This window comes from Aulonocara sp. 'chitande type north' Nkhata Bay, linkage group LG5 (genome assembly GCF_057382095.1).
Source record: "Aulonocara sp. 'chitande type north' Nkhata Bay isolate Kocher_YH1m ecotype deep benthic linkage group LG5, A_spYH_male_GT1.1, whole genome shotgun sequence".
Classification (NCBI taxonomy): domain Eukaryota; kingdom Metazoa; phylum Chordata; class Actinopteri; order Cichliformes; family Cichlidae; genus Aulonocara; species Aulonocara sp. 'chitande type north' Nkhata Bay.
In genome coordinates this window covers 17,754,030-17,776,298 of record NC_141348.1, presented here as the reverse complement: position 1 = coordinate 17,776,298, position 22,269 = coordinate 17,754,030, and the positions used below count along the sequence as shown (strand labels likewise).

The 22,269-nt window shown below is 40.8% G+C and overlaps 2 protein-coding genes across 3 annotated transcripts; both read right to left on the bottom strand.

Moving 5' to 3' along the window:
- Window positions 1–305: 305 nt before the first annotated feature.
- dcaf12 (DDB1 and CUL4 associated factor 12) lies at window positions 306–12,578 on the bottom strand. The gene is made up of 9 exons (XM_086291768.1): window positions 12,172–12,578; window positions 10,201–10,491; window positions 9,668–9,946; window positions 7,139–7,199; window positions 5,444–5,637; window positions 4,831–4,896; window positions 4,499–4,661; window positions 1,408–1,586; window positions 306–1,289 (listed from the first exon to the last, which is right to left on the bottom strand). The coding sequence occupies exons 1-9, from the start codon at window positions 12,229–12,231 to the stop codon at window positions 1,131–1,133; spliced, it is 1,452 nt and encodes a 483-aa protein (XP_086147894.1). The 5' UTR covers window positions 12,232–12,578; the 3' UTR covers window positions 306–1,130.
- A 1,429-nt stretch (window positions 12,579–14,007) lies between these two features.
- On the bottom strand, window positions 14,008–20,609 carry ubap1 (ubiquitin associated protein 1). Of its 2 annotated transcripts, none has more exons than XM_086291766.1 (7): window positions 20,440–20,609; window positions 18,646–18,692; window positions 18,405–18,529; window positions 17,373–18,215; window positions 16,658–16,816; window positions 16,033–16,134; window positions 14,008–15,901 (listed from the first exon to the last, which is right to left on the bottom strand). In XM_086291766.1, exons 2-7 carry the CDS (start codon window positions 18,683–18,685, stop codon window positions 15,761–15,763), a joined length of 1,410 nt encoding a protein of 469 aa, XP_086147892.1. In that variant the 5' UTR covers window positions 18,686–18,692; window positions 20,440–20,609; the 3' UTR covers window positions 14,008–15,760. The 2 variants fall into 2 exon arrangements, with proteins under 2 accessions (XP_086147892.1, XP_086147893.1); XM_086291767.1 differs by lacking the exon at window positions 20,440–20,609 and adding an exon at window positions 20,140–20,264.
- Window positions 20,610–22,269: the final 1,660 nt, after the last annotated feature.

The window sequence follows — 22,269 nt, the reverse complement described above, 5'->3', positions numbered from 1 at the left end:
CTACTACACAGCTTCTTCTCAGTTCCTTGAGGAGCCCGAGAATCACGAGGTTTGAGTTCACTCATTAAAGGCTCCTCTGTCTATTAATCATCATACTGGATGATATTTAACTCGCTACCAAAACCTATAATCTTAGAGTAAACTCTCTAGTAACACAAGAGTGATTACATGTTAGGATTTGTACAATTTTGATCAAAGGGAGTGGAAACATTGGAGGTGGGGGGGGGGGGGGGGGGGGGGGGGATTAAAAAAAAAAAAAACAAGGAAAAATAAATACAAAGCAAATCAGAATATCAGCAGGGATGTGCTGGTCTAATCACACAGTCCAAAAAAATTTAATATGCCCTTCCCCCCCCTCCTAACAGAACAACACTGCATTCAGCAAGCTTGAACATATCTCCTTTACATCATCTCAGTGAGGATAAGATGAACACACAATCCCACTTTGATTGGATCCTTCTTTTATACTTCTGACTGGAGAAGTTCTTTGTGATTGTTGTGGGCTTTTCCAACATCAAACAGTTCTCTAGGTTCAGTCCATTTATATTAATAGTCTCTCCAACCCTTCACCCTCTCTCAACCTTATTGCTGTCTGTTTAAAGACATGGTCATTTTTCACAGAGAAAGTGGTAAAATGCCATCTGTATGTACAAAAGCAAACCAGCAAAAAACCACAGCCTAATCCCTGCAGGTTGAATGTAAATCCTTTAGACAATGAGAACTTTATTCTTAATGTTTTCCAGAACTCTTCTGACGTCCTCAGTGGCAGACCTTGCAGCAATTGAAAATTAGTAATAGTCTGTACATTTTTATATATATATATATTTATATTAAAAAAACCCCAAAAGAATAACAAATAAGAAACAAAAAAAAAAAGTAGCTGAAGTGCAAAGGAATTGTTTAAGGAGAAAGAACGGTGGAATGGTGGACAAATATACACAACAATAATACTGAAAGCCGTGATAAAATGAAGAAAATATCATGCTCCTGAGTCCAAGTGTGAGCAAAACAGGGTGACAAAAGGTACACCGAAAACAGAGAAGGTTGGAAGTTGAAGAGGGATGGAGGGACTGGATGAGTAAAGGTCTGGACGAAGATGTAGTGACAAAGTGATGGGGGAGAAGAAGAGGCTAGCTCCACAATCCTGCGTAGTTGCCGTGCAGGCCAGAACAGAGCGGTCCACCTGCTACAAACAGCTTGGTGCCAGAGTCGTCATAGCAGTGGGTGTACACTGCATTGGGGAAGGAATGAATGTCTGAGAAGTAACTCCTCCACGTCTCATCGTGATTCTGAAAGGAATATTAGAGGGTAAGTGGGCAAAGACATTGCACATGTACACCAACTACAGTTTGACTGACCACAGTTCACTGCTTGATTTGGAAAAAACAAAAAAACAAAACTGCATACCAGCCAGCCTTTTCCCGTAGTGAGCTTGAGGATGCCATCTCCAGGGCACTTCCGATACCCTCCGTTTGGATTAAAAGGGTTCTCCAGGAATCTCTGAGCCCGGATGTCATAGAAAAGAAGAGAACCTTGGCCAGTACCCACAGTCACGATGTGCTCATAGAAACTCACTGAACGGATGCCTGCACAGACAGAAAGACATGCCAATGTAAAGCTACACAGTCAACATCTACCCTCCCACCGTTTGAGCTTTCCAACTGTCGGAATCCTCTGGAACTCTGCTTTCATTTCTAACCAGACAGAGTATGTTACAACTTTTATATCACGGTGAAAAATACAATTGTTATGGATATGTTTGACACATTGGAAGGCAATCATCATTTAAACTTCATACTAAGCAAGTATGAAGGTGACTTATATTGTGCCATCAGTTGAAAACTAACTTAAAGGAGAAACCAGTAACACACCCCAGTGGTAGTGGTACCAGGTCAATCTCACACACACAGTCCAAAGATGTGCATGGTAGGTTAACTACATTGGCTGCAAGTAAAAATGCAAAGTAAAAAGTTTTTTTCCCCCCTCGCTGTCAAAGACTAGTGTTAGTTGCATTGACCAACAAGTCTGAGTGTGGAACATCCTCTGCCCTTTTGGCCACCTCTTTCAATTGCAAGGTTTGCAAATACCTTGCGTCTATTTTATAAACCCAGACAGGTTGCCAGCATACTACAATCAATCTGAGTCAGTCTGCATCACTGAACGCAACTCATCTGTGACACGTCTCTTTGTAAAAGGGGATTCACCTCAACTGGTTTCTAACTGGTGGTATTCGGGATACCTTTATATATAAAGGCAAGGCTGCTGAGCACTGTCATGTTGTGATTAAAGCGCATTATTACAGTAAATGTCATTACTTGTGGAGGAAATTATCAATTTCGGTTTCAAATCTGAAGTTCTGGCTGCCCTCTGAGTGCAAGCAGATACAGTAGCTTGCAAAAGTATTCGGCCCCCTTGAACTTTCCCACATTTTGTCACATTACAGCCACAAACATGAATCAATTTTATTGGAAGTCCACGTGAAAGACCAATACAAAGTGGTGCACACGTGAGAAGTGGAACGAAAATCATACATGATTCCAAACATTTTTTACAAATAAATAACTGCAAAGTGGGGTGTGCGTAATTATTCAGCCCCCTGAGTCAATACTTTGTAGAACCACCTTTTGCTGCAATTACAGCTGCCAGTCTTTTAGGGTATGTCTCTACCAGCTTTGCACATCTACAGACTGAAATCTTTGCCCATTCTTCTGTGCAAAACAGCTCCAGCTCAGTCAGATTAGATGGACAGCGTTTGTGAACAGCAGTTTTCAGATCTTGCCACAGATTCTCGATTGGATTTAGATCTGGACTTTGACTGGGCCGTTCTAACACATGGATGTGTTTTGTTTTAAACTACTCCCTTGTTGCCCTGGCTTTATGTTTAGGGTCGTTGTCCTGCTGGAAGGTGAACCTCCGCCCCAGTCTCAATCTTCCAAGACTGCCCTGTATTTGGCTCCATCCATCTTCCCATCAACTCTGACCAGCTTCCCTGTCCCTGCTGAAGAGAAGCGCCCCCAGAGCATGATGCTGCCACCACCATATATGACAGTGGGGATGGTGTGTTCAGACTGATGTGCAGTGTTAGTTTTCGGCCACACATAGCGTTTTGCATTTTGGCCAAAAAGTTCCATTTTGGTTTCATCTGACCAGAGCACCTTCTTCCACATGTTTGCTGTGTCCCCCACATGGCTTGTGGCAAACTGCAAACAGGACTTCTTATGGTTTCCTGTTAACAATGGCTTTCTTCTTGCCACTCTTCCATAAAGGCCAACTTTGTGCAGTGCACAACTAATAGTTGTCCTATGGACAGATTCCTCCACCTGAGCTGTAGATCTCTGCAGCTCGTCCAGAGTCACCATGGGCCTCTTGGCTGCATTTCTGATCAGCGCTCTCCTTGTTCGGCCTGTGAGTTTAGGTGGACGGCCTTTTCTTGGTAGGTTTACAGTTGTGCCATACTCCTTCCATTTCTGAATGATCGCTTGAACAGTGCTCCGTGGGATGTTCAAGGCTTGGGAAATCTTTTTGTAGCCTAAGCCTGCTTTAAATTTCTCAATAACTTTCTCCCTGACATGTCTGGTGTGTTCTTTGGACTTCATGCTGTCGTTGCTCCCAATATTCTCTTAGACAACCTCTGAGGCCGTCACAGAGCAGCTGTATTTGTACTGACATTAGATTACACACAGGTGCACTCTGTTTAGTCATTAGCACTCATCAGGCAATGTCTATGGGCAACTGACTGCACTTAGACCAAAGGGGGCTGAATAATTACGCACACCCCACTTTGCAGTTATTTATTTGTAAAAAATGTTCGGAATCATGTCTGATTTTCGTTCCACTTCTCACGTGTGCACCACTTTGTGTTGGTCTTTCACGTGGACTTCCAATAAAATTGATTCATGTTTGTGGCTGTAATGTGACAAAATGTGGGAAAGTTCAAGGGGGCCGAATACTTTTGCAAGCCACTGTAGAGTGAATTTCTGTGTATGCAGACAGCAACAGATGCTGATGGACGATTTCTGCCTATTGAAACACAACCTGATCATCACACACTTCCACTTAGTTCCATTTTATTTCCATCCTGATGCACCACAGTCACTTTCAAGACAGCAACAGACTTTATGCCGTTGCAGATGAGTTTGTTCCACATGGTCTCCAACCTCTTTTCCCCCCAAGTGTTACTGTAGCATAAGTGCACAGAATGAAGTGTTGTAGAAATATGTATGTGTGAAAAATAGTTTGTCAAGTACTTTGAGTAAACAGGCTGATAAAATGCTAAATCAAGCTCACGCCACTGTAAATTTATTGCCACCAATATGGAAAATATGTTAAATCACAACTTTACCACTCTCAGTGCCAGAATGACATTTTCTAACCTGACTGAAAGCACACTTAGTTCTACAACATGCAACATATAAATAACTTCAGTCAGCGTTTTAGATAGCTCAACTAATCTTTGATTGTATTACTGGCTCGCTTCAAAAGCCAACAGGTGACTTACCACTTCCTCTCTCTCTTGAACTAACTGACTTGATGCTGTGTGTAGGTTGCCGTGGATCCAGAAAAGAAACATGGGCTTGAGAGCCTACAGCATACACTGACCAGTCCTGTCCATATGCCAGGCACACATTTTCTTTGCAATGAGGCAGCTTGGTGGACAGTATCTAGAGAAACCAACACAGACTGTTAACACTGAAGAAACTGAATTACAAAATCCTAGCATTATGAGAGAACTATTTATCATTTTGATCGCATATTAAAAATAACTAGCACTTTATTGGAAAAAGAATTACCAATACATAAAACTATAATTTGTCAATCTATGTACTGTACCTTGGACAAGTTATGCTCAGCTTTCCAGAGGTGGAAATAGCCATCCAAGGAAACAGCACCCAGTTCCTGGAAAAAAAAAGAAAAAAAAAAGAAAAAGAGGAAATGCAAAAGGAAAAGGCAGGTCATAATTGGCTTAGGTCTAGAAAAACTGACACACTCCTGTGTGTCAGTTTTTCTAGACCTAAGGCTTCAGAATTCTAAGAGCTGTCGGTCTTCGTTTCATAAATGACTACCCTGACTTAGCGATGGGTAAATTTGTTCACCGTTTTAGATGCCATTAGATACTGTTTTGAGATGCAATTTGACAAACCTCAGATTCAAGTTTATTTATTAACCTAAATAACCTTAAAGTCCACAAAGAAAAGAAATTGTTTGGTGATGTGAGGCTGAGAGAACAAGATAAATCTATACTACATGTAAAAATTTAGAGCAAAGGCGTTTCATTAAAAATATTTTTAACTTTTAAGGAAAGATAATTGTTAGGTTAGCTAAAATTATAGCCATTATAAACAATATATAAAAGTTTGGTGCATCCAATCTTTTGTCGTCCTAAAGAGCAAATTCAGCAAAAGGAGACTTTGTTGCACACAACAGTCGTGTAGGTGAGTCTTACTTTATGGTTGTTATTGAAGGCCAGAGCACGGACTTTACAGTTGTATGGGTTGGTGTACTCCTTGGGGATGTCCTTGAGGGCACGGTGGGAGATGTGGGCATAGGAGGGCACTGTCTCCTCATTTTGACTCCTCTCAGCCTGGCTCATTACTTCTTCTGTAACCTCCCACAGTCCCATGGAGCCATCTCTGGACCCTACAGATTAAGACAAACAGAGCTCATGCCTATAGACTATGTGCACCTTACCATATGCTACTTCCGGTGGGGAAACTCCTGTAGGGCGCTTCGTTTCCGGTGTGATATTCGCGTCTTGTTTACGGTCAGATTTTCCAAGAAAAGTCAACCAAATGGATGAATCAAGCGGCGATTTACATTTCTCAAGATGTCTTGGGCATTTACCGAATATATCTGTAGATGATGCTCATCGACTTATCGATATTTTACCCTTGCGCCTCAGAGCAAAAGAGAGAAGGGATTGAAATTTCTCAGTACTTGTATATAGAGTTCCCTCGTTTATCGCGGGTGTTACATTCCAAAAATAACCAGCGATAGGTGAAATAGCCAGCTTTATTTTTTACAATTATTTTAGATGTTTTAAGGCTGTAAAACCCATCACTACACACACTTTATACACTTTTCTCAGACAGGCATGAACAGTTTCACACTTTTCTCTCTTGTTTAAACTCTCAAAGTTCAAACCTTCGTAAAAAAAAAAAAAAAAAAAGTCCATTATAGAATGAAACCAAAGATCAAAACCTGTTTTCAGTCCCAAACATTTTTTTGAGAAATAAACAAACAGTTTATTTGTTTTTCTATAAATAATAATGACAGATTTTAGAACAAATGAATTTAACTTTAAGCGTCATTGCTTAATTTAAGCTTAATGCACTTTATAATCCAGTGCGCGGTATGGTAAAAAAAATAAAATAATAAAATACAGTGCAAAATTGCACTAAAAGAATCTGCGAAACAGCGAGGCTGCAAAAGGTGAACCGCGTTATAGCGAGGGACCACTGTAATTGTGAAGATAAGTCACAACATACCCTTGGTAAATACTAACATATAGAGACCCTTACCTGCAATCATTTATGTATTTTTTATATCCTCTGGCTTTTTTTCACGGTTTGTTGACATGCTGTGTAGGTGTGTACTGATATCGACATAACGGGGAAACATCTGGCTTTGACTATTGTTCGCCTGTACTTTGAATGCTGGACATTTCCTGTTTAAATCATAAGAACTGTCACTATACTGTGCTTCTGAGTGTGGACGATGTGTCTTCTGCATGCAGTAATGCAGTTCTGCTTGTGTTGAGTGATGTAAACAAACAATCGATCTACGCTCTTCAAACATCAAAATTGATCATTTGATTTTTTAAATGACATAGCAATGGTGAGCGTTCCCACCCACTGCTCTTTGTAACTTAACGTAATCTTTCCATTTTTGTATTTTAGACATGACTTTTGAGTCCACCTTCGCAGTAGCAATTGACTGCAAAATAAAGCTACTGGAAATGTACAACCCTACATCCGGTCTTAAAACAGGAAGTTAGCATTTTCTCATGCATTGCCTATACTACTGACCTACACACACACACACACACACACACACACACACACGCACAAGCCTAGTATGCCCCTACAGAGTAAACTGATTAATACCCATGTTCCCTCCAATGTGAATCGTGCTAACTCACCAGAAACTGCCATGTTGTCACTGATCCATGCTATTGAGAATATCCAGTCATTGTGACCATCCTGAAAAAACAAAACAAAAACAAACCGCTACAATGTCAAAGATATACAAGCTTGTACGTTTGAGGCTGGATTTCCAAATAAACACTGCTACAGTATTAGCAAAACATTATTTCAGCATTTCATTCTTCTGTGCCTGAAGGAAAGAGAACCTTAGGGAACCTGCAAGGTCAGAAGTGAAAAGCTCACAGTTAGCATGTCACAATATTCAGGCACAGGCTGTTAGCATTCAAATACACACTTAAAATTACTTACTAATCAGTGTATAGTGAACAATTTAGTGAGTTCAACATTTTTACAGTGCCTTCTAAAAGTAATGTGAGTATACTACGCTCACTTGGCCACCACTACACCTGTTTAACTGCTTGTTAAGACAAATATCTAATCAACCTCTAATCAAGTCATGCAGACATGGTCAAGACGATCTGCTAACGATCAAACAGAGTATGAAATGAAAGGCGATTTCAGTGACTTTGAACACGGCATGGTTGTTGGCTGCCTAGGCTGAGTAAAAAAAAAAAGAAAAAAAAAAGTAAATGGCCTGTATTTATATAGCGCTTTACTAGTTCCTAAGGACCCCAAAGCGCTTTACATATCTAGTCATCCACCCATTCACACACTGGTGATGGTAAGCTACATTGTAGCCACAGCCACCCTGGGGCGCACTGACAGAGGCGAGGCTGCCGGACACTGGCGCCACCAGGCCCTCTGACCACCACCAGTAGGCAACAGGTGAAGTGTCTTGCCCAAGGACACGACCGAGACTGTCCAAGCCGGGGCTCGAACCGGCAACCTTCCGATTACAAGGCGAACTCCCAACTCTTGAGCCACGATCGCCCAAGTAGTTCAGAAACTGTTGATCTACTGGGATTTTCCCACAAAACCAGCTCTGGGGTTGACTGAGAATGATCTAAAAACAATAACAAAAGAAAAATCGCCACACTGCTTCAACCTGATTAGACAAAAGAAAATTGAAGAAGAAGAAACAAACAAATAAAACATTGCCTTGTCTCAAAAAATGAGAATTTTCTAGTAAAGAACAAACATGAACCATCCAGCCTTGTATGAATGCTTTCGGGTGCTGGTGATCGTATTATTGTGGTGTTGAATATTTTTTTGCCACTCTTTGGGCCCCTTAGTACCAATTAAGCATTGTTTAAATGCAACATCCTATAAGAGTATTGTTGCTGACCTTTTATGACCACAGTGTGCCCATCAGCTGATGGCTGCTTCCAGCAGAATAATGTGCCATGCCCCAAAGCTCAAATCATCTCACACTGGTTTCTTAAACATAACAATGAGTTCACTGTACTAAAACGGATTGAGATCTGGTGACTGTGGAGCCACAGTCATCAGATCTCAATCCAATAGAGCACCTTCGGGATGTGGTGGATCAGCAGATTCACATCATGTCAATATGCACAGCAAGGATCTGTAAGGAATATTTCTAGCACATAGTTGAACTCGTGCCTCAAAGAAATAAAGCAGTTCTGAAAGCAAAAACGGGACCCAAAAAGTAGCACATTACTAGTTGTCAGTATCCTGGCACTGCATACCATCAGTCACTGTGCCAAAGGAAACATGACAAACTGACAACAGCAATTGTGCAGCAGACATGATAATTGTGCTGCAAATAACAACGAAGAGACAATGATCAGTGTAGTGACAAGATATATTTTTCATTTTGTTAAATAGCTCACTATACATTCCTCTACATACAACTGCCTGTATATGAAGTATTTAATCAGTAAATTGTTTTGGTCTTACATAAGTTGTAACATGTTATGTTGGCTTCATGTTTTAAAAAGATATGATGATCAGACAGACTTGTCATTTCATTAGACTATATTCATTCATTCAGACATTGTAACACTTAACTCTATATAGTTTTAATGGGCAAAAACAAAAATGTCCATTAAAGTTCTAACCATTTTCCTCACCATTTCTTTAGAATCTACATCTGTAGCTTAATGACTGCTATGACATGCCTGCCAATCAACACAGAAAACCATCTGTCAACACAATCCCAGACCTACTTGATTTATTGACATCTCAAAAGACACTACGTGATCGCACCTCTGCAATCTTGGAAACGAGTACAAATGAGCAGAGTGGTATTACAAAACGTTGGATTTAAAAGGGAAGCTTAATGCAATTATGTGTTTCCAATTAACCTTTTATTTTACAGTGACTTCACTCCATTTGTGTGGAGAGGGTACCATGCAGAGTGGAGCAGACATGGAAAAGGAAAACAGCATTACTGTCATTACAATGACTACTCATTATACTACTGAATAAGTGGAATTAAAGCATCTCAGCAATTTTGAATGCCTAAAATCGCTAGAACTGTTTAATGAATGTTGTCTGGTATATGGAAAGTTTGATATCATTTCTAAAGCAGGAAAAGTGGATTAATCACTATTATCAATAACCAAATGTCAGGAAACAACCAAACAGTTCAAACTACTTACATCGCCAACACAAACAGGGTCTAGTGTAGGGAGTTGATAGATGGCCAGGCTGTTAGGATTGTCTCCTCCTGTGGCAAGCAGTGTCCTCGAGGGGTTGAGTTCAATAGCGTGGATCCCACAGCCTTGCTGGTCCAACCGGGTATGGGAGATTTCTGTTAAGTGATAATTGCGACCAGGCACCACTGGACCCACCTCCCCAGAGCCTCCATCACGACACTCCCTGTCTTTCAGCATGGGAATGCGTGTGATCTGTCCTGTCAGTACATCAACTACAAAAAGCTGAAAGTACATGAAGAAAATACAGCTAGTTGGCCAAAAATGTGTGAGGACAATTGAAAAAATTCTGACTAAGCTCACTCAAGAATGTTTACTTGATTTAGAGCTGATTTAAGATCGATCTTTATCTCTTTATAATGAAATTAAATGAGGTCATGTAAACCTACTGATTAAGTGGGATTTCTGGCAAACATTATTATAACATATGGAAAAGCCTAACTAGCTAATATAGATCACAAATAAAAAGGGCATCTTACCGTGTTGCATTTTGTCCCACACACCACCTGCCGATGATTGAGCCACTGTGAGGCAAACACTTTGTTGAGCCGCCCGAGAGAAAACTCCCTCTCCTTAAGAATGCCGGGGAGCCTGCCGGCTGCAAAGCCACGCAGGCTCCTCTGGAGCCTCAACTCATGCTGTTGTTGAGGTCTGAACTCCCGCCCCCGCAGAGCACATACCACAGAGCGTCGACTGCACCACCACTGCTGGGCATGACGTGAAGAACAAGAAACACGGCTTCGCTTGTGTGGCGCCTGACACCAACCCAGCTGTGAAAAGAGAGGGAAATAAAATTAAAAACAAAATGTCTTAGTTATTATGTTGAATGTGCAATTTTGGAGATTGAATCATAAAAACAAAGGGATTACTATTACCAACACAAAACAAATGAGATTTGAATGTATGTGAATTTCAGACTTCTTCGTGCCTATTTCAATGTCTCAGCTTATTCATGCTGAGCCATACCCATCTATCTCCCACATGACTGTGGACACAGCTTGTACACAGAGACTTGAGAGAATTATCAGAGCATTTACATTTGAACATCGAGTAGTTGAGCTGGCTGTCTAAAACGGTTGCAAAGTCAAAGGGTTTTTGTGGGGTCTAATGACAAACTGTAATATCACTGATGATAAACACTTTTCTAAAAGGGTTTTGATCATGTCATGTTTGTGTGATGTTTGTCCATTAATACATTCATTTAACTTTTGCAACAATTAGTGGCTTTCTTGGCCAATGAATACTAAACTCTGGCCATATGATTAAAGCACTATCCACATTTTACAGTTTACAACCTCAGCGCTTAAAATGTTAAATAAACAGAAACAGAATCAGACTCATACTGTGTGCGATTGCTTTGGGGCATTTCAGATCCTGAATATGGGCTAATATGTAAACATATAGAGGCACAGGGTCCCCAGGACATCATTCTCACTGCTATTAAGTACACACTAGTGGCAAATCAGACTACTTAAAAAAAATAAATCATCTCATTTTCCATCCAATACAATTACAAATGTTGATTAATAATTCTCTCACACTAAGCAAACCAATTATAAGCCGGATCACAGGTCTTGAACAATGGAAGAAAAACACTCAGTATTTATGACTTTGTATGTCAAAGGAAGCCATTGTGCCATGTTGTTTTTGTCGTTCTTTCTTGTACTGTTTGAACATTTTGCCGGTTTTGTTCAATGCTGGAAAACTATTCTGACAATCTGACTCAAATCTACCGATGACGGTGGCTCCATGGGCCTGAGAGGTGCACTAGAAGCAGGTCGTGATTACTGTGACCAGTCTCACACGTTCTGGTTCAGGTCAAACACGTTTTTTTCTGATGTGCTGGACTCAGTACTGGCTATTTTGGCATGCCTACTCGATACGGTATTTCATTTGTCGACAAACGTCCAATTCGGGGCGTGGACGCAACCAATCTACGGTTAGTCCGTACATACGGGAAATGGCTAGTCAGCTTAACAGTTAACGTTTCAGCTAGCGTTAGCTGTATAGCTATCTATGCCTGATAACACTACTGAGCTATTTATAAGATCAAATCTGCTTTTATTTTTGATCGGAAGGTGACGAGAGACGGCAATATTAGAGAAAAGGACTGCCAGCAGTATCCAGCCAAATCTGATAAAGAGAATAATAGCACAAATAACGTGGCTAACATTAGCTGTCAGATTGACAACGGACTGCCGTTGGCTAACGATATGTTAATATAAGCGGGTACTTTCAAATCGAAATATATTATGTTATTTTAAACAATACAGAATTGTTACTGTTTGTTGCATGCTTTTCCCATATAGCGAAGCTGTTAAATGTTATAATGCAAGTAAAAATCTGTCATAACATCTTATATCAGCTAAATCTGGCTAACTCACTGCTAATTAGCATCCCAACATAACAGTTTAGCTAGCTAATATGGACCCGCACCGGTTTCCGCCTACCTGTTGTTGGTCCTTGGGCTCTCCTGCCTTCCTTTTCCTGCTAACTGTTTTCTTCGCCATAATCTGACACACACAGTTCCCTCACCCACATGGAGGGTAAAAGTGACGCTGGACACTGGATCATATAATGGCGATGTCTATTTTGTTCCTTGGCCCTCAAAGGCAGCGTCCAGCGAAGAGGAAAGGCGATCACATACGGGTGAGGTTCGTTAAATCGCAAACTAAAATTATCCCCGAACGTCCTCAGATAGCGTACTTACTCGCCTCTCAAAAATCTCTACACTCAGTCCGTGTAAACTATTCACTGCCGAGCTAGTAGCTTGCTCTTTTTCCTTGTCAGGTCGCGTCAGCGGCAACGGCGAAGGCAGCGCGCAGCCGCACTGAAATTAAACATCAACAAAAACAAGGTCGTACGAGAACGTCAAACGTGCTCGTTCACGTTAAACTGCGTGGTACCATTGACCCGATCGTGTGACGTCAGAGCTGTCGTTTGACACACTAGATTACTACTGTATTTTCGTTGTTGTTTTTAATATGGGTATTTTAACATTGATTTAAATTTATATTCAATATATGTTCAATAATATAGAGCTGATATCTATAACTGTTTAATTTGGTTGAAATAGCTATTAATAGTTTGTTGAAACATATTCTGTTTGCTCACAGATGGTATTTCTAAACATTTTACACATTCTTATGACAGAGACAGTGGTGTAGGGTGGCTTGTTCTCCAGTTGGAGTTGGCCATCTACCCTTCAAATGCCAATGCATCCCTGGGAAAGAAATCAACCCCCGAGTTGCTCCTGTTGGTGGACAAACACCCTATATGTGTGTGAGTGTGTGAATGTAAAGCCCTTTGTAGAGCCCCAAAAGGAGCTGTACAATGTTAAAAGGCACTGTATAGAAGCAGACAATTCACCATTACAGGCGGCTTACTGGATTTTTCCGAAGTTGACTTATTGTTGGCATGAGCACCCAAGTATGGAATCACAAAGCTGATAAGCACTTTAACTCATTGAACTCTAGTCTTGTCCGTTTTTATACCTTGATAAATGCAGGCAGGATACGTTTGGCCTCTCTGCTGTTGTATACTCTGCTGACTAGGCGTCAGAGTTGGATGTTTCCAGTTGCTAGTGACAATACCAATTCTCTGTATTTACTCTGTCTCTTCCTCTAAACAGAGAGAAAATAAATATAGACATGTTTCCTAACCTGAGAAAAAGAAAGAAAAAAAGCCATCTCACCACTCAAAGGATGTGCACATTTAATCATTTCCAAATGATAATGAGGAAACTGAACATTTTCTGAATCACATTGTAGGACTTTGGGAAAGACACTTACCCACCATTTATTATAATATTAAAATATTTCAATGTTCATTAGATGGAGACTGATCATCGATGGAGATTTAAATATATAAATGCTTAAATATGATCGCCTAAATGAGAAACCAGTTGCGCTTCATCCTTGCACAACTCCGATGTTAGAATGAAAGCAAAGGTCAATTGGAAGTTCAGATTAGATTTTTTTCTATAATCTCTCCAGGGTGTGGGGCTGTCAAAGAAGAGGCAAGTGGACACCAGCTTTACCTATAATTAACAAAGCTACGCGAAAGTCAAGTACGGACACTATAATACCACTTGTGTGTTTGTATGTCTTCTTTAGCTTGGTAAATAGAAAGGAAGGCAATTAAAAGTTAAAAATAAAAAACTGAAACTTACTTGTTGACATTTCAGTTTCAAAAGGCTGGATGATGACGCAACGCCTTGCTGAAACCAATAATGCAAAGTTTTAACCACCCCAACACTTTGGGAATTTACTGCAAACGTGTTCATCTTTGTTTGAATGGTACCGTGTATTTTTCAGACATTTGTCACTAATATCTTAGTAAAATAATTTCCCTATTGGCAAAATAAACCAAAAAAACAAACCAAACAGACTGATGGTTAGAAGTGGTCTCCTCTCATTTGAGCTAGTCCGAGTAAAGTTTCAGTTCTCTGAGTCACCCTTTGCTTACATTAAGCCCTTAATTGTTACCATGCCTTTCACAATCCCATCAAACCAGACACACTTTTTTAATACCGAACTCAGCAGGTCCAAGTGTATAAAAGATAAAAGAGGAATTCTTTTAAACAATTTCAACCCAATTGACATCATGGAAAATGTTTTCGACTTTTTCATTTAAATGTTCCGTTTAAGACTATGGAGATGTTGACCAAACTAAAATCTGAATGAACACATATCTTACTCGTAGGGAAAAACAGTGAACCAAGAAAAAGTATTGTTTGCGTTTGTGGTATGAAATCCAAAAAGCAAACAAACAAACAAAAAAAACAGTGTGTGAATGACAGAAATCTCTAAAATCAAAGCTTTTCCGGTAAAATTTCCAGCAAGGCCAGCAGACCATTTCTCCTCTCCCAAAATCACTTGAGGCTCAAAGTGCCAAGTCAAAAGTCAAACAATATGAAATGACTCTATTGCACTGTGACGTGGCTGCAAAAGCAACCCTCACATTTCTCTGTCTTTCTTTAAACCCCCCCACTGTTTTCCAGTGAAAGTTAAAACCATCACTTTTGCAAGTTAACATATCTTACATTATTATATCAACCTCTTTATTTTTAAATCAAAGTGTCAGTGTTCTATTTTAAATAAGTTGATAATTATGAAAGGTGTGTGCCCGTGCGGTATGTGACACATCAGTGCCAATACATCATGGGATATTTCTCAATTTCTTACACCTCTCCTACTCCTTCAAGCAGGCTTTCCAGTGCAGGTCAAAGAGCACAATGGGGCAGTAGTACTCTTGTGTTCATACTTATGATGACAAATGATCTATTAATGCAATTCCTAAAACAGAAAGCAAAGAAACTGAATTTGAAACCAACATGAAAAGTGCCCAAAATGAACTGTAAAAACCAACAAGAATGAGTGAAAGCATAAAGTAGAACAGAAACAGGTGCGGGCACACCAGCACAGAGGTCACTCCTTGCGAGTCAGTTCTCTGTCTGTGCTTTTTCCCCTCTTTTGTTTTTATTTGTTAATGTAAAACTGTTCTGTTTGAAGAAAGCGTCCACAAGCCCACCTATCCCCTCCACTGTCTACTAGGTCTGCTGTGAGCAGTGGAAGATGGCAGGTTTTTTTTTTTTTAGAGATTCTAAAGTTCAAACTGGTCATTCGTGGATGCACCCAGAGTTTGTAACCAGCTCCTCCTTATTCGGCTTTGCGTTTAGTTTTGTTTTTTGCCTGCAGTAAGATAAACACTTCCAAGTGGAAGCAAATCAGAATGGCATCAACTGCCACAGCTCAGTTATTCCTCCTATTCACGAATATCCTAGCAGTACCAAATCCTGGAACACCCTCAAGAAGCATGGTTACAGTTTAACCTCCTCCACTCTAGGCACAGTCATTAAGAAGTGCTGACACACAATGCGGTTTAGCACAGAGAAATACAACAGTCTCCCAGCAGTCCCTTCCACAGCCAAGGCAAGGACAGGGCATGGTATGATAGGGCGGGTGGAAGGAAAGGGGCTGTTGGGTGGTAGTGGGAGGCATGCCCTGGGTAGAGCTTTGGTTAGCCAACTGGCTAGGTTCAGCTAGCCGTGGCACGAGCCATCAGGTCCTCCAAAGCCTTGTCCTGATCGTTGTTGTGGACTAGCAGCACCTCTTTGATGGTATCCCGCTCAAATCCCATTTCACCAAATCTTGACATCAGCTCAAGAAACTGCAATGCCTAGGAAGAGTGAAAAATATGTTGAAATTACATTGTTGTTGTTCTTATTGTATTCTTAAACCTTTTTAGCCTCTCAGGTCCACTGACAGTTTTTCCTCATCTTTTTGAGATGTATATTTGGTCGTACAAACCTTTTCTTCTGAGCACTGGTACATCTCTAAACATTCCTCCACTGCACTTTCATCAAAGCCACGTTCACACAGACGACCGTGGACAAATAGATAGTCCAGTACCTTGGACAGACAATAAGTAAATGTTTATTATGTGTGAAGTAAAACAAAAACTAATTCAAATACGCACATAAAAGACAAGTTTAATAGCAATGTGGTACTAATAGGTTTTGTAAGTTTTTACAGTGAACCGAAATAACATCATATTAAAGTTCTTACTCTGTAATTCCTGCTCTGTGAGCCTATCATCTCACATTACTGAGTCACAATTCTACCTCATTACTCAAACTTCACCAGGTCAATGTAGATCACTTATACCAGTTATACCACATTTACTCATAATTTTCATAATCATCTAACCATGGACAAACATTGTATCATTGGTTTTAAGTATTTCATACTAGCTCTACACAACCTGATCTATTGCCTTAACTTTTCACAAAAAGAGTGAGTGGAGTGCAAAACATTTATTTTAATACATGTGCACACTGACAAAAACATATAGACAAAACGAAGTGCTAAGCACCAGGCAGCAAATAGGTTATGAATCCAAATTTGTGCACGTTGGAGTAGGAGGGAGTCACACCTGCTCCACATTCTGCCCTTGTCTTTGCATGGCCCGCAGGACGCCTTCATAAGAGTAGCCCATGCCCACAAGCGTCTCCACACACTGACGCTCGCTGGGAGTCATGCTGAGGAGGGCTCCACCACACGGTAGACCAGCAGATCCTGACCCTAGAATGGCCTAATGGCGGTGGGGGCAAAAGCATGAATATCAATACAGCTCAAAGAACTGTTTTTAACCATCCCTTGATATGCACTTTTAATATTTTTATGTATCAAACATGTCGAGTCTTCATGAAGGGGAATGTATGTTTTCTACTTGCACAGTCAGCCCGCACGCAGTGTATGGTTTTGGGACCAAAGACAAAGCAAAGTTTGGGCATTTTTTAAATTTTTAATTCTGCAGGTTTTTTTTTAATATGGCACAGAAGCATTGAAATTTTGTAACATGATAAGTTAACATCTAAAGTGCATGGTAGACTATTTAATACACCTAAAGCGAAAAGAATTTCCCATAGAGCCATATTATTATTTTATTTTATTTTTTTAAAAACGAAAAAATAGACTTCACCTTGCATAAAAATAAATAGGAGACTTGCATAGTTTCACTGTTGCAGAGTAGAGCTCTGCAGCGTGCTCACAACACTTGTGTACGCTCTTGCCTGGTTAACCAAGTTTCATTATTATAGTGGAAGTTGCAGCTGAAGTGTTCAATGTATACACTGAATTATACTCACAGGCTTTGGTGTACCACTCTTGGTGTGGCTGGCTAGCTCAGGAGCAACAATAACCTGGGCCTTGGGCATGGTTGGTGGGCTGCCATTGGGCAGGTTCTGTCGGGGAGCAGGAACGGTGGTGGGGAGAGGAGTGTATCTCAGTGGTTCTGGGTCACCAGAATCAGAGAGCTTGGGGAAAGTCAGAGAGCGAATGTTACAAGGGCGATCGTCTGTGTCAAATGCTGCTCTTCCAGGATGCCCAACTCTGTCCATGTCTAGCAAGGCAACCAACCCGTTGGGTTTGTGGGCAAAGCCTGGTTTGGATGAGAGGCTGGTGTTGATGCTGGGTGGGGATGGGCTGTTTCCACGTGATGTTGGCCCTAGCTGAGAAATCTCTGGTGGGGAAACAGAAGGAGGATGCTGTGGCTGAGGTTGAGCTTGAGGTTGAGGCTGACTCTGGAGGATGTTTCTCAGTTCCTCCTTATCGTCTAAAGTTTTGAGTTCCAGCTTGTCAAAGGGATCTTCTTCCCGCTCAAAATCAGCTAAATTGAGGCTGTGTAGCTGAGGAGTGCTGGGTTGGGTGTTCCGGTGGTCAAAGCTTCGAGCAGGCAGCGGAGTGAGGATGGCATTATGGCTCAGCCCTGCAAGAACAGGGTTCAGCGCTGGTGGTGGAAGGTCCTGGTCCTCTGCAGCAGACTGGAGTTTCTTCCCTCCACCACCATCTACCTCCTGGGCCTTGGCCAAACGCTTCCTGCTCTCTGCCTCCTGCTTGGCTGCAGCCTCTTCTGCTCTGGCTTCTGCCGCTCTGGCCTCAGCCAGTTCTGCCCCCCAGCGCACACTACGTTTCTCGAGAGAAAAGTCATACTGTGGAAAAGAAGAATGATAGGTGTTAAGGGGTGAACAGGACACAAAGTAAAAGAGAAAATATTTACTGTATTAAATTGAGAATAACAGTAACACAAATGATTTCCTCGCATCTCATCTTCAACTACCAAAAATGATGTGCAGAGCTGCATTTATGCCACAGCTAACATCTGTGGGAAAAAAACCCACCTTTGTGTCCGCCAATGCAGAGCCGAAGTCTGGCAAAGAGAAACCAACAGGCAGACCCACTTTGGCTGGACAACGGAATTTATCATTTATCTTGAAGGGAACATCATCAAGATAGCTGATGGGTCCTGTGCACATTAAAAAACAAGGAGAAAGTAAGTATACTTTACAGAAAGCACACTGCAGATAAAGGCACCAACAGAGCTAACAGTAAGACAACAAAGTACTAAAAATAAGTCCTTGCCATTGTTGTATGCATCTGAGCCAGACTTCCTTGCAGCCATTTAGAGTCTGAAAACAGAAATAAGCATGCTGGTTAGTGGTCAGTGAGAGTACCGTGATTTTTTTTTTTAATTTAGTGATAAAAGAGAGCAAAGGGTTATAAGCTATAGGCTACCATATTTTAAAATGTTGTGCCACTATGAAACCAGCACAAAGTAGACTTCCACAGCCTTTCTTCCACCAGTTTGCCAACATATGTAATATTTTGTCTAATATGGGATATTTGCACTAAAGTATGTTGTTTTGAGAAATGCCAATTTGACATGTCTAATTAAAGCACAAGAGAAATAACATGCCTTCATACTGTAGTGCAATTCCTTTTAGATTGGAAATAGCTTTATTTGCCTTTGTGCATTATGTTGCCCAGTATCTTCAAGTTATATAATCCTGTTATTTGGTAATGCTGTGCAACAAAGCCTGACATTATGGACACAGACGTTACTGTTTTCAAATCTGCGAAACAGAGAACTTTGATCTGTGAGCTGGTGTGCAGACCAGCTTCCAGCAGAAAATATTTTGAAGCCGATTTAATTAACTTTGAAGTGCTCTGTGTTTTTAAAAGAAAGAGCATTTCAGATTTCCTCAGGCTAAAGTGGACACAAACACTGTATCACCTGGTTTACTGACACACTAGGATAATTTACCTGGCACTTCCTGAATAAATGAAAATGAACACCCAAGTCTACAGATGTTTACATGTTTTAGTTCCGTGTCACTTCCAAACAACTGAGACAAATCAATCATGATCACAAGACATCTCGTGATTGGGGTGCATCTATTTTATCAGATGTCTTAAGTACGAAGACGTTAGCTTAGTAGCGCCACAATAATTGGTAGGGTGTAGTAGTTGGTGATAACGTTATATAACAAAACACCGAGTCAATTGGTCCTCTATCTACTTTCACAAATGATCTTATAACGATTTCCTTCTGGCTCTGGTATAATGTTTCTGCTTCAAACCACGATTAGAGTTAAAACATATTAGATATTATAAATCACACGATTATAGTCATTTATAATATCGCAGACAGCGGTGGCTGACTCATGAAGGTAAATAAGTTTGAGTAACTTAACTGCGAAGCTAAAACGAGAACGAAAGCACCGCGATAATAGTCGAAAACACATTTTCAGACAGCGATGAGTTAAACCAGACTATTGCAATAGTCCCATCTTACACGTATGTGTCATAAAATATTCCCCCAAGTACGATATATTCGTAAGCTAGTGGCACTAAAGTTATGATAGCCTTAGCTTCAAGCTAAGCCAGTCTACACTCTTAGGGTACTTCCAGCTCAGCGCACTAACAGTTTCACAGTGACGGTGATAGTTAAACAAGCCAGCGTCGGATATAGCAGTAGTTTACTCGACATTTTAGGACTCTAAAAGCCAAATTATTTAACTCGCTGACAGTCACCACTAGATAGTGGCTAACTATCTTGGTGGAATGTCATTAAACCTTTTTTCGGCGGCTCCCTTATTTACACGGGGTCGCCACGACGAAAGATCCGCATATTTTGATTTGGCAGACACTAGATGCCCTTTCTGACGCATCCCAAAAGGGATGCATGTCTCCACCTCGACTCGAACCATATAACCGTCGGACGTTAGGCGAATATGTAAACCACTATTCATGCTAATAAGCTTAGCTTCGCCAGTGGCCTGTTTGTTATGTGGCCGGACAGGACAGGCTGCTGCCTGTGCTGCCACCGCCCCTGACATTAAACCGAGCTCATAGAAAAGAACATGTCGCTCTCACCAGTATCTGCTCCGTCTTGTTCTTTCGAAATCCAAACGACGCTTTATATCGCTGCCACTCCAATTTAAGCTAATCTCCGATTCGGTTTTATTTATACTGAAACCTCTTTCCTGCTTCAGCGTAGGTCGCCATCTTGATTTGTCAACCTCCCCTCCACTGGTTCCTGTCTGACGTCACTCGGATGCACGGCACAACGGCAGGCACGCGAACACAAAATCTGTTGATTTAAACTACACAAAATGAGTATTTTAATAAACAGTCACAGCCAGGTTATAGAATAACAATGTTGAGTGGTTGCTATATTATCGCAATGCTTATTTGACGTATGGCTATGGAAAGATTAAATATCAATTTAAGTCAGGGCTGGACTGGGACAAAAAATCGGCTAGAGACCGGCCCACCAGGTATTATAGGAAAAGCCATAAAGCCTTTGAATGAAACAAAAGCTGTCGTGACAGTGATGTACACTGTCTTGTGTATGTAGAGGTGGCCCCATGATCGGAAGGTCGGGGGTTCGATTCCCCTGAACAGCTACCCTGAGGTACCCCTGAGCAAGGTACCATCCCTACACACTGCTCCCTGGGCGCCCAATGGCTGCCCACTGCTTCACTGAATGGGTTAAATGCAGAGAGGAATTTCTCCACAGGGATCAATAAAGTACATTTTCTTTCTATTAAAAGCTAGACATTTTAAATGAGAATAAGAAAGAAAAGTATTTCTTTGTGCCCCCTTTCCCTGTTACTGCCCTACCTGGCCCCCTGGCAAAACTTTGCTAGACCCGCTCCTGCACAGTTACCAGCTGTAAGCTATGTAGAAAAGGATCCTGGTGTTATTTGTCTCTCAGAAACAGTTCATAACTTCCCTTCAACTCATTCATGTCACCTAAAAGGTAAACCTGTTTCTCCATCACCTGTTCAGCAATGAAGATTCAGTAAGGACATCTCCTGGTTTCATCTTCATGTTTCCCTCTCACCACATATCCAAACCAATATCAGGACCAGCAGCTTTACAGCTGTGGCACCACCAAGCATCAGCTGACACTAGAAATTAATATTAAATAAATTCTAACAACAGCTGATCAAGCTTAAACGTGCTGCTGTTGTTTAGCGCGACATCCGCTGGTTTCTTCTTATTGGCACAAAGTGGGAGATAAACAAACAAGAGAGACGGGACTTGTGACAGAAAAGCCGATCAGCTGATCATTTATCAGTTTCATGATTGAAGTAGCAACAGGAGAGGGAGGGGAGAGAATGAGCGAAGAAGAGGCAGCTGTGCAGCGTAATGACAGAATAACTCCAGCTTTGTGTCTTTTTCCATTCTAGCTGAAGTACAGGACAAACTGCGTTCCTTTTTAGCTCAATAAGAAACGTCTAATATTTTCTCTCAATATGGGACATTCTGTTTATTACAGGACGGTTGGTAACTCTACTAACTAACCTTATGAATAAAATAAAGTTCACTATCAGTAACATCATAGCACCCACCCAGCGTTTTATTATTTTTCCTACCGATGAAGACCTCCACCATGGTCATTCCTACTATGCCAATGAAAATCAAGTAATAGATAAGCTTTTAAAAGATATTAGATGTTTTTTCCAATATCATCTAATATAGAAATATCCTTTTTTTTTAAATAATATAATTTTACTTTTGTTATTATTATTATTATTATTATTATTATTATTATTATTATTAGTAGTAGTAGTAGTAGTAGTAGTAGTAGTAGTAGTAGTAGTAGTAGTAGTAGTAGTAGTAGTAGTATTTGCAGTGGGTCCATGATAAAAAAGAAAAAAGAATTAAAACACAGTCTGAACAATGAGCTACCAGAAC